At 37.7% G+C, this 13,709-nt stretch overlaps 1 protein-coding gene across 1 annotated transcript in view; it reads right to left on the bottom strand.

The window, feature by feature from the left end:
* Window positions 1-13,709, bottom strand: part of NDST1 (N-deacetylase and N-sulfotransferase 1) — a 1,661,305-nt gene that overhangs the window by 436,742 nt on the left and 1,210,854 nt on the right. The window contains exon 15 of the mRNA XM_044069371.1: window positions 195-223. Within this exon, the coding sequence (XP_043925306.1) occupies window positions 195-223 (29 nt within the window). The remainder of the gene's footprint in view (window positions 1-194; window positions 224-13,709) is intronic.

The following is a 13,709-nucleotide window of genomic DNA, read 5'->3' as shown; positions in this document are numbered from 1 at the left end:
GACAATTTTTAATTTCTTCACTTCATATTTTTTTCTTATTCTCATCACTCCCCAGAACATTTTTGTACTTATATTTACACCCTGTCACTATTAATTCATCATTCTCTTCCTTTATTCATTTTAATACTCAACACAAGTTTAAAGAAGCAGAATAAACAATTGTATTTAGTAACCCCAATACCCTTCATCTTCACTCGTATACATTACACCTTTTTTCACTGTGCTTAATGTTGAACCCACTAATAAAAAAAAAAACCAACTGCATAATTTCCTTTTGTATTTTCTGGTATCATATATACATGACAAATGCTATTCCCATTAATACAGAATTCACCAGCTAAACCTTTTTCCTGAATGATAGTCTATATGTCCTCCACAGAAGACATACTTCTTTCACTTCTTTTATCAACTCCTCCCATTGCATCAGAACTACATTATTTTCCCAAATTTTATTCCTAGCAAAGACATTTCATTCACTGAAAAATACAAACCCCAATTTTCACCACATCACTGAAACCCTTACTTTTATCTTTATTCAAGGTCATTCCAATTTCCTTTAAATATCTATTCAGACAAACCAACAGTTCCATCATCCATATTTTGTTCTTAGCAACTTCAACTATATTGTATATTGTATGTATATATAAAAACTATAGGAATCACCACCTCCCTTTAGCATCACATATTTAACAGCTTTCGTTTTATAAGCTACTTTGCAAACTATCACATTCATTACCAATGCATACGTCAAGCATATTTCTTTATCCAGTCACTCATTCACTAGCACAATCACTTATTACTTTGATACGGTGTCACACACACTCTCCTAATTCTATTACCTATTCCATACTTCTCTACAACATCCACAAACTATCATGTCCTACTGTATTCCTACCAAAAATTTCACATCCTCCATTTTACCATTATGCACAATTTCTCTAACAACCAATAATTCCTGATATCCCTTTCCTTTTATACCATATATACTTTCTTCCATAAAATCCCACATCCTTCCTTCCATTCTCCTCTGTATTCTCCATATAAAAAATATGATCTGTACTTAGTGTGACTAGTCTCCAATTTTTATTTAATTCTTCTGAATTTTCTCTGTATACATTTTAATATCTTCCTACATAACTCTTCATAAACCCTTCCTTCAAACACTCATTCAGTACATTTACAAAATTCCCTCTGCCAATCCATTCATTTTTTTCATCTTCCATACCCTGTACCATCTGGCCAATATAATGAACCAACATTTACTTTCCTATGCATTTCAACAGCAATTTCTTTTTCAAATTCTAGCTTACCTGCATTTTCTTACATCTTTCCCTAGTTTTTTTTTTTTACTTTCCATTCCTTCTTATTTTCCTGCTTTTTACTCTTATACATATTTTCCACATGATGTACTACAATACTCCTAATTAGCTCTTGCATTCTTTTATCTCCTTTTATATTTTTCATACCTCTCATTATAATATCTTCCTTTACTATTTTATTCAAATATGCAGATACTTCCTCCCTTCTCTCTTGTAAATAATGTCTCTGTCTAAACAGTAATGCCTTATTTTTGTAACTTTTTACATATTTCTTTTTCCTATCATAATACTCTCTCTTGTATTATTCTCTAAATTCTCTAATAAAGTGCCATACATTTTCTCATACTTTACTTTCTCTTCCTTTCTTACATCACCCTGCCATTGAAAAAAAAACATTTTTATACTTCTTTTTAAATTAAATCCATTATTCAGACCAGTTTTTATATAAGTCATTTATGATTACATGATCCTTCCATAACTGCAATACTTTCCACTCTCCAATTTCGTCCCATAATTTCTCATTAATTTTACTCCTTTTCCTATTTTAATATACTGTATTTCTTCCATCACCTCCATCCATATTGCTAAATGACCTGAAAAACTTCTTGCAACTGTATCACCATCCGCCACCTCCAAGCCTTCCAATATCAATTTCAGATCCAAGTGTCCCTCTTCTATAAGTCAAGTGACGTTTGTTCCACACAGCTAATTTACCACATTGTATCACTTCCTGTGTTTTTTTACATCTTTCCCTTAAATCACAATTACAGTCCCCTGCAATTATAATTTTCATGTTAACTACCACTTAGTCTAATATTTGATGAAACAGACCTTCTCCTTTCTTGCTAGTTACATACACATATAATGCTATAATTGCAGAAATATGTTATCTCCACCTCACATTCACAACAGTTAACCTTCCAATCCTTATCAATGTTGCGTCTAGCATTTTCACAGTTTTTTTTACAGATCACAGCTATTTCAGAAAAATATTCACTTCTTAGGTTCCATATTATATTTCTATTCCACAATTTTTCTGTTCGCAATCTTTCTTCACTTGTCAGGGACCTTATATCCTCTTAACAGATAATCATCCAAATCACACTTAGCACACCATTCCAGAATCCCTATCATTCTTACAGTGTTAATACTGTTTATGTTTACAGAAAGTACTCAAACTGTTGCTTTTTCTTCCTTTTAAGTTTTACATTTTTGTTTTCCTATTTTTTACTCCTCTCTCCTCAATGGAATATTTTATCCTGAGTTTATTATTTTTCCTTCCTTTCCCCTTCCTTTCAATTGTTTATTGTTTGCTCTTGATAAATCAATCAAAAATGTACCTTTTTCTTTTTTTTTTTTATATACAACCTGCATTCAAGCAGGCACGTTCTTGCTACAGGTCATTTCTCTCAACACTGGTTACATACCTTACCACAATCATTAATTAATACACTAATACAATCTCCAACCAGACCAAATAAAGATGGTACCTCTGGTACCATCATTGACCAGATTCCAACAACTCACCCAAACCTTATCACCAAAGCCAGAACATTACCTGATCCTCTCAGCGATCACCTACCAGCCTTCGCCAACCGTCTCCCATCTCCACTGCATAAATGCCACCACTACATCCAAACCCACAACCTCTCCTCTTTCAGCCCTCTAATTTTCGCCAAACGCTTAAAGCATACTGACTGGTCCCCTCTAAAAAACCTTCCTCTAGATGATGCAGTTTCCTACTTTAATTACTCATTCCTAACCCTTCTCAAATCAGCAAGCCCCCTCAAACCAAACACATCAAAACCAATCCCTGCCCATGGTTATCAAAGATACTAAACTAGCCTTGCACCAAAGGGGCAAAAAATGGAAACAATATCAAAAACATAAAATCCCTAACACCCTCCTAGAGTATAAGTAATTACAAAACTCCGCAAACACACTAATAATTAAAGACTGCAAAGCCCACTACTCCAAACTCCAGTGCTTGCACTCAACAAATCCCCAAAAATTCTGGCACTCCATCTCATCTATGCTGCATCCTAGCAACAAAGAAAGCCCCTGCCCAGACCCCAACCTCTCCAATCTTGAAACAGCCAGCTCAACTCATTCTTCATAGATTGCATAGCTAAACTATCAGCCTCCTTCCCACCCCCCTCCTCCATCCCCTCCTGCCCCAACCACCACTCCAATCATCAACCTTTCTCCTCATCCTTCTGCCTCAAGTCTATCCCCACAAGCACTATAAAAAGACTTCTCCTCAAACTCAAACCCTGTCGCAATGCACCCAATCTTTCACCCACCTTCTTCAAACAATCTGCAGAATGTCCCATCTCTATTGTAATAAATAGAGCCATACAAGAATCATACATTCCTTCTACTTGGAGCCATGCTTACATCATCCCCCTCCACAAAGGTGGCAAAAATGCTGATATCACCAACTTCAGGCCTATTGCCATCCTTTCCCCTCTTTCTAAAATACTAGAGAAAACAGTACAAGCACAACTCATGGCACACCTAACACTAAACAATCTCCTCTCCCCTACCCAACACGGCTTCCGCCCTGGCCACAGCACTATGACTGCCCTTCTTTCCTTTCTTGAAACCATAAACCTCGAACGCAACTCAGGCAAGTTCGTATCCACACTACTCTTAGATTTGTCAAAGGCCTCTGACACCATCATACACACCCTACTTATATCCCAACTCTCCAGCCTACACCTCTATCACACCACCATCGCCTGGTTTTCCAGCTACTTGTCCAACCACCAACAAGCTGTCCCCCTTCCTTCCTACACCCACAGGTGTCCCACAAGGTTCTGTTCTTGGCCCTCTTCTCTTCAACCTATTCATTAACAACTTTCACTAATCCATCCCAGACTCGTCTATCATCCAATATGCAGATGACTCAACAATCATCTACTTAGCCTTCTCCCTCACCGAACTCCTAGCAAAATCTCAACTAGCCTTCTCCAAAACAGAAACCTGGATGCAGTCTAACCATCTGGCACTAAATGCAAATATAACCAAACTAATGTTTTTTTCCCCTACCAAAAATTCCATTGACAAATCCACATTCATTATACACAGCCAAGACAACACCCTCCTTGAAATTGTTCCCAACATCTTGGCATCAATTACTGATGAAGAACTAAAATCTGACACCCACATCCACTCCACAATCAAGACAATCCACCAAAAGATAGGTCTCCTCTACAGGCACAACCACTTCCTAAGCCTCTCTACCAGTTAAAGTCTTGCATCCACCTTCCTACTCCCCTCCCTTATGTATGGTGCCCCCCTTTTCACCAAGCTCCATGTTGGCCTTTGGTCCAAGCATGAATCCTGCTAACACAAGATCTCCAAATTTGCAACCAATTCAAAAAACTCATCCCACCACTGCAACTCCCTCCTGAACCTCAACTGGCTTGAACTACCCAACTACCTCAGTTACCTACAACTCACCACTGCCCACAAGCTCATCTTTAAACCTGCCAACTGCCCAGCTCTTGCTACTTCCTTAAAACCTTACATTCCCAACCGCTAACTCAGATCCAGAAACCAAAATCTCCTTCAGGTCCACAAACCTGCACGACCTCCTGGCCATCTACTGCTGTCCAACTCCTTAGCTAAACAGTGGAACTGTCTCCTCACACACCTATGCAACCTTCTTAACAATACAAATGTCAAATCTCAGCTACTCTCTCATCTTTCTTCCAAATGAGAATGCCCTTTCCACGCTCCAACTTAACCCCCCCCATTCCACCTCGCACTGACTCATCCAACTACCTCTACCATTACTTCATCCCACCCAAAACAACCCCTCCCCTACTAAAAACTAATTTTCTCTCTAATATCTACTGTACTATACTCTCCAATCTCAAATATATTATTACCCTCTCCATGCATATTTTCCTAACCTATTAATGGCTAGTAGTTATATATTTTGAAATGTTAAACCTACAATTGAGTTTATAACAAAAATATTCACTTTATGTAAATGTTGAAATTTCTGTATTGAATTATGTCTTTTCATTTTTGTAACATTATGACAAGCCAATTGCAAACATCATGGAGCTTATCTGTAAATGTTTAATTAGCTGTATGAACTATGTCCTTTTGTAACATGTGAAATGTAACTTGCAATTATTGTGGAGCTTTTCTCCCCGGGCCTCCACTGAAAATGGGCTCTTCTTGGCCCAGTGGACTTCCCCGGTCATCAAAATTAAATAAATAAAATAAATAAATTAATTAAATGAACAAAGTCTCCACCAAAGAAACAAGATTTAGGTTGGCCAGCATATCTTAGTGTCCCTCTATCACCAGCCACAAAAATAACACTTGGCAAGTGTTTCACCCTGTTTTTCATTTCAAAATAGCTTTCAAGCTCCACTCTCCACTCCATATGTTTCTCTCATATCTAACTTTCACAATGTTATCAAATGTTTCACACAGACAATGCATGCATTTAACGGGTGCTTTCCAGTTCATCAGTACTAAACTGCAAAGCAACATTTTTTTTCAGCATTTAAATTACTACTGGAAACAAATAATTGTTCCATGGATAAATGTCCTTTTTACTGCACAGTTTCAGAAATGTCATCATCAGTCCCATCAGTTTCAAATGCTAAGTCACAAAAAATCTCTGTCCCAGTACATAGAGACTGAATTTCTTGAACTTCAAAACCAGAGAGTCATAAAATTTCCCCATACTTAATATCAGTCTACTAGAACAGTTGATCACTTTTTAAAAAAAAAAAACATTTTAATTACAGTTTGTTGCTACCCTTCTTTTTTGTTTGCCATCATTACTGCATACGTTTTGGTTACTGCATTTTCTGTTGCACCAAAACCAGACAATTCTTAGTTTTTTACCGCTTTACTCTTTTTACTTTCTGCTACTGCTGCATAGGTTTTTACTACTACATTCATTGCTGCCACATCACCTGGTTCTTTTTCCATATACCCTCCTCAGCATTTATGAAAACATTACCTGCCGTCTCCCCATGAAACAGCAGGACTGTCACCTGGATCTTCACAGCATCAGTGAAAACCCTTCAGATTCCAGTTCTGTTATCTGCACTACTTCCAACAGACTTGCTTACTTCCTTCTCCATGGAGCTAGCTATATGCTGCTTATTTGTAACGTCCTCCACACAGGAATCTTTGTTTACATTCTGAAGCTCCATATCGAACAAATTTTTCTCCAAATTCTGACTTTCCACTTCCAAAGAGTATGGGGAAGTTCCCTGATGTCCTGGCCAAATTTCCCCTATTACTATAAATACTACCACGGGTCTCCCCTGAAAAGAGGCCAGTAGCCTAGTGGGAATAATTTATCCTTTCTTGACCGGGTTAACAAACATGGAGGCCACACTCTCACACAAACATGGACTGTGAGCAACACACAGCTGCCACACTCTTCACTGTGCCATACTAAAATGTCTTGCGCTGAGGCTGCAAAAAGTCATTGCCAAAGTATCCTAGACCCATAAAGGCTGGGTCTCAGTGAAAATACAACACATTACCTTTAGGCACACATTCAACAGAGAGAGAGACCAAATGTTAAATTATATGACATCCAGTACACCAGACTACTCTGCAAATAGAAATGTTTTCGTGATCGGTGACTTTACAGTTAGGCACACTGATTCTCCTCTCACTAGGGTAGACAAAGACGGGATAACAGTAAGTCGTATTTCAGGTGCCAAGATCTCTGGTCTCAAGTGCCCTTAAGACCCTTTCACTGAACAAATATGACTATAACATGGTGGAGGCTCATGTGGGGTTGAATGCCTTAAGATGCAAAACCCTGAAGAATATAGAGAGAGACATGTAAAAATTCTCCAAGCATGTTACAAATACAGGCAAGATTCTTGTCCTGAGTGGAATCTTTCTTTCTCCAAGAATGAAGCCTAGGTACAAAGAAAAGATAAATGACTTCAACAACACGCTAAACAGTTGGTGTCATTCCAGGAAGGTCCAGTATTTAACATGGAAACATGGAACAAGATGTTCAAAAATCCTATGTGATTTGAAAAGGATGACCTGCACCTCTTATTCCTGGGCTTCCTTCTACTAGCAAAAAACCCTTGATACCCCCATAATACCATTTTTAAGCAGAGTCCAGCTAACTAACATATTAAACTCAAAATAGGATCATATTAAGGTGGCTTTACTCAAAGCCAGCAGTCTCATCAACAAACTGCCCAACCTTGAGGCTTACCCACATTTTTGACATTCATATATCTACATAGTCATTGAAACTTGGTTTAAATATCCAGAAGTCACTCCTTCCACACCTGGGTTTTACACCTTTCATGCTTTCAGACCTGACGGCAACTGTGATGGCACCCTATATCTGCTAGGGACAACATCATCTCTAGACTGATGTCCATAGACCCACAAACAGAACTCAGTGAACTCCAACTCACGCTAAACACTATCAGTTTATATCCTGTTACAGGACACCCTCTATGTATCCTGAACATCATGTAAGGTTCCTAAATGTACTTAATGCAATCCCTATAAACAAAAACTATTATTTTGGGAGACTAACTACTCAAACTGGAGTACATATACTTCCAATGTAGGACATGCCCATAAGTTCTTAGATTTAACAAACAAAAACTGCCTGGACCAGATTGTTAACAAACCCACTACAGTACATAATATTCTTGACCGGATTCCTACAAATATAGGCTTTACATGTGACCAGCAGTGGTGGTCCTGCGGTAGCGTTGTCGCCTCACAGTAAGACGCTGTCCAGTTCGATTCTCAGCTAGAGCGTCTTCTGCGTGGAGACATGCGTGAATGGGCGTACCTTCGTTGAAGGTTGTGCGTCAGGCCTGGCAAGCCGGTAAGTAAAAATCAGCTGCCAATTATTAGCGGACCAGAGTTCCGCTGTGGCGACCCCTAACAGGGAAAAGCCGAAAGTCACAAATAGGCTTTACATGTACCATTCCCTTCTACCTTTTTCCTGGTTAAGACAGATCATAAACTAGTTACCTTCATCTCCCAAATTTGTAAACTCACTGAAACCAATATCTCAAAAGATTTCAAACATACTACAGACTTTCGGCTTTTCCCGGTTAGGGGTCGCCACAGCGGAACTCCAGCCCACTCATGATTGGCAGTGGATTTTTACAGTGCCGAGTTGCCAGCCAGATGCCCAACCTTCAACGAAGGCATGCCCACTCACGCTCGCACCTACTTGCATGTCTTTAACATCACTCGACCGCGGGGAGGACATGCAGACTCCACACAGAAGATACTCCAGCCGAGAATCGAAGGCAAGAACCTCTTGCTGTGAGGCGACAACCCTATTTATCCGAGTTGGCATAGAATTCCTTTGTAAAGCTACCTGCCATGGCAACATCTGGGGTGATGCTTCTATAAGTGAATTTTAAAACTTCATTGTAGAATTTAATGACATTAGTATGTTTGCTAATCTCATTAAAAGTTTTAAAATTCACTTATAGCAGCATCACTCCAGACATTGCCATGGCAGGTAGCTTCACAAAGGAATTCTATGTCAACTCAGATAAATGTACAGAACTGGCAGTCCCAACCGGATCTAAACATAATGGAAAATTTTAAAATAAACTGCTTCACTGACTCACCAAGACAAACTCTACAATAAAATAAACAAAAAGAACTCCTTAAAGTATATAAGGGGTCAAAGGGCACTCATATCAAGGATATGATCAGAAAATTGAAAAAAAAAACTTGAAAAATACCCTCAGGTACACTAAAGTAGCCCATAACTGTTAGACGTTAACATCTAAAGCTAAAGACACTTGCAAATCCTTCTTTAGCTAGGTTAGTAAACTAAGAAATAACATTAGCAAACAAATTCATTGCAAAATTTACCCTGAAGACAATCATCCAAAACATACTTACATACTTATCCTTGAATCTGTCAGACTCCCCATAATCAAAAAAAAAAAAACAAAAAAAAAAAGGGTATTGAACGTGGTCTCCAAGACTACAAATACTTCCTCAATGGGAACTGACAATATATTTGTTTAATAAACAGAATTAAATAAGCACTGGCAGAGCCACTCAAACTATTTAACCCAAGTTTAGCAACTGGCTGTGTTCCTGAGGTCTGGCATACAAGTAGTGGTGCCACTCCACAAGGGTGCCCCACCACTTACCATGGGAATTATAGACCCATCAATCTGCTAAGTATTATTTGCAAAGGCATGGAACAAATTACACCCAATAACCTACAATATTAAAAATCTCATCAGGCTAAACCCACAGCAGTTTGGCTTTGTCAAGGATAGATATGGTCCAATTAATCTAGTCACCTTCTTCAAAAGTGCAACACAGGCCGTTGACTGTGGTCATGCTGTCCACGCAGCATACCTTGAGCTGGCCAAGGTGTTTGACATCATCCTCCATGTTAGCATAGTTAGAAAGCTTAATGCATTACAAACAGATCCCTATGTAATAAGATGGACAGCAAACTGGCTGAAAGACAGAACCCACATGGTATGGGTGCCTTACAAGAAAGTATGAAGGTGACTTGTGGTGCACCTCACAGCTCCCAGAGCTGCGACCTCTTTTGTTCATCATTTACTTTTTTGATCTCTGGATTATGAACCAAGACCTCTGACTACCAATGTTTGCAGATGATTGCAAACTGGGAGCCACTGTCAAGTCCCCCTCTGTCAAATCCATTCAGCAAGGACTTACACTTATAAACACCTGGTGCACTAAAATGGGCTTACGTTAAATGTTAAAAAGTGCAGAATTTTCAAATTTGGTAAACAACCCCTCCTCCCAGCATACTATACAGACAACACCTCGATTCAAAATGAGATTATTATTAAAGACTTTGGAACTTCTGATAATTACTTCTCCTTTGATCATCATGTAACCGTAGTCAGAAAGTCGTCCTACTTAGCATAGTTGACTGCCAAATGACGTCATCCAGATCTAAAGAGGTCAACGTTCTTATATGATTTTGGCAATTATTGAATACAATGCCCCTTCTGAGATGTACTTCATGAGACATATCAAACTACAAAGATCCCAGGGGTTTCTAACTAAGCCATCACTGGCTTAAAAACACTGAACAAAAAAGATTGAAAACACAGTCTCCTTAATTCTGTATTTTATAGACTTCTGGGGAGGTAAGATCTAGGCCTTGCCTTCTGTGCTATTACAGAGACCCAGTAGTCCTGGATCTCTTGCATCTCCACATATCAAATAGTCCCTCAAATACCAGAACCAGGGATCTAAATTGTCATCAGCAATAAATTACACACTGAAGAGAAACAGGTTCATTACACAACAGTTTCCCCACCTCTGGAGCAGACTCCTACAGCAAATTAAGCAGTGTGATGTAGTACCTTACTCTGAACGGGAACTGGATGATTGGATTGATAGTCACAAATTCACCCCAGCTTGACTGGGCTAGCCCTCCTTGAAAAAGGAAATATGGTCCAAGGGTACTGGCAAGTGTAAATGGTCTTGAGAATCAGTTACCTTGTACTTCCTATGACTTCTGTCTAAAACACCTAACAACTGACAGAAAAAAATTACTTTAATTTTCACAAAAAAACTAAATACCATATACAGCATGTATGCTCTCGATAACTACCTGACCTCAAATTAGGGCTGAAAGGAAAGTTATGCTTCTCACTTCACTGCTTCAGATACAACTGTTCAAAACTAGCCACTTTTACACGTTGGTAATGCACTTTAAATGGTCTTAGCTTAAATGCCTTAACTTCTCTAGTGACTATGCCGACAGCTGCAACCAAGGAACAGAGATCACCAGAAGCAATCTAGTCTGCAAACAGCATCCTGCTCCTCATGCACATGCTGTATAAATCTTGGATTAGCCAAATGTCCAGTCACCTTCTACAGTTACATATACTGCCACCATTTTCATTACTAATAAGGTGTGACACAGAAGACATAGCTATTAGCTAATTTTGGTTTCTTAATGTTGTCACCTGTTTTTGTTGACAGACATGTTAAACTAACTCCCCATCTGCCTTAGTTGGTGGAGCTCAGGCGGATGCAAAATATGGCATTAATAAAAATGAGTAGGTATTGCTTTATTTAAATCTTTCATTATTAACACTTCTTTAGATTTACATATTCATAACATATATCTAGTCATTTATTTCCATTTATTTTCTAAATCGTAGCATATCTACATAGAAAAAATTTCCATTTTCATAATTTCAAGGTAAAACACAAATATTTTTTCTAAATTAACTATTTTTTTACTTCATCTATCCTCCCTTCTTCCACAACCATCTTTTAGTTTCATCTAGCACATTTTATCATCTCTATTTTATTATACAATAATCATTCACATCTTCTTTTCGAATTGCTGCAAACAATATTCTGTCTCATTTTTCAATTTCTCATTTTTTCTTCCTCATACGTTCCATGCAATAGCCTACCCACTATTACATTTTAAATCCTTCCCCATAACATTAATTTTTAAAACATCTCCAGAATTGCTCATGGTTTTAAAAAAAACAATGTTTTGTTTTTTCTTATTCATGACGCACTCATTTTCTTTTTTCCAGTACCTTACATTTCATATTACTTTTAACTGGTAACACACCCAACAAAATTCTCCACAAGAAATCCCCTGCTGCTTTGCAGCAATTTTCACATCTTTAAATTCTTTCCAATGGTATTCCATATAAAAAGTCTCCATATTATCGTTCTACCATACTTTCCAATTTTCATCACCTCATTAATTTTCATCTTCCATGATTTTATTCTGATATTCTTTATTATCTTTTTTGTCACTTCTTTTCCTTCTTTCATATTTCAGTACTTCTTCATACATTACATTTTCACCATCATCTGCACGCACTCTCACCTTCTGTATTACCCAGGAAAAAATACAAAGATGCCAAGTACACTACAAGATTTTTAGATTCAGATCTCCTCCTATTTTATTATATAACTCTCTCCTCTTTCCACTGTTTAGTCTTGATCTCCAAATGCAATTAAAAAATATTTTTAACATTTTTCTCCATTTTAGATGGAAAACTTATACCCCCTAAATATGCTAGTTTTGCCAACATGTACATACTTAACACATACACTTTTTGTTAAATGACAGATTAAAACTTTTCCACAATAGCATGTTTTCTTATTTCTTCCAACATTTCCACTGTTTTATTACATTCTCACACTCTCCAAATTTCACTCATTAATACACTAATTTCTTTTATAGTACAATACAGTGCACTTACTTTTTTGTTTCACCAAACCTTTTGTTTTTTTTTCCTCATTTAACTGTAACCTAGTTTTTTTTTTAATTCTTTTGCTTTTTGCCTTAACTGTCACCTAATTTTCTTTAATTCCACCACTTTCATTATCTATATCTCATTTTTAGCCACAATCATAAATTATCTGCATATGAAAGATATATGGGTATTAAAATTAATTTCCCAGCTCCCATTTTGGTTCTTTTGTAACAGTTGAATTACTGCATTCATTACCAGTACAGGCATATTTTTAATGGACATTCTTGTTTAACTCCTTTCCTAATTATCTTTTCTCCCATCCATCCATTTACCAACGCTTTCACCCATGACATTTTACAGCATATTTACTAGGAGCACCTCTAGAAGGAGACTGGCTGAAGAATGGCACTTCAACCCAGGGAAACAAGAACCTCCCAAAAAAACTCCCATATTCAAAGATGATGGTTCACTCATGTCTGGTATGGACACTGGAACATATGCAGAAAACGTGGCTAACCTCTGGTCCTTCTTGGTGAAAGGGACTACAGAAGGGGACCCTGGGAAACCAGTAAGTGGTCTGAGAACAAGCTGTGGTGTAGACTGAGCATACAGTACAAGAAAGAGTTCTTTAATTTGATTTTTCTTTTTAGGTACAGCAGGAAGAGGAACCACAGCCTGCAAAGGGTATCCATGAACCTGCCACGGGAGAAGCTTGTTTGTTGATGTGCTCTGCTGGAACAATTTAGTCGGAATGCAAGTTGTCACTCTAGTGATCACAATCATTGCATACACTTACACTTCTCTACACAGTCCTCCAAATATCATGAAAGTAAATGTACAAGCTGTATACTTTAGTCACCCTCAATTTAGGAGTCCCTTTTCGGAGAACGTATCACTGAATAAAGTAAAAATGAAGGTAAATTGTTAAGAAGTACACAAAAGCATGAAATACACTTACAATTCAATTAAACATATCATTCCTTTATTTCAATCATAAAAAGTACAAATGCAGCACATTTTCTTCATAAAATGTACCCCAGATTAAGTTAGTTAGCCACAGCTACTAAAAATAACTTGCCTGATCTGATGTTTCAGCTAAAATGTCAACATACAAACAGAAGAAACTGGAAACAGTGAAGACAGCACCTCGGTGCCA

This window comes from Protopterus annectens, chromosome 4.part0 (assembly GCF_019279795.1).
Source record: "Protopterus annectens isolate FY-2018-M chromosome 4.part0, PAN1.0, whole genome shotgun sequence".
NCBI lineage: Eukaryota > Metazoa > Chordata > Ceratodontiformes > Protopteridae > Protopterus > Protopterus annectens.
The sequence above is the reverse complement of the archived record's forward strand: the minus strand, read 5'-3'. Positions and strand labels throughout refer to the sequence as shown.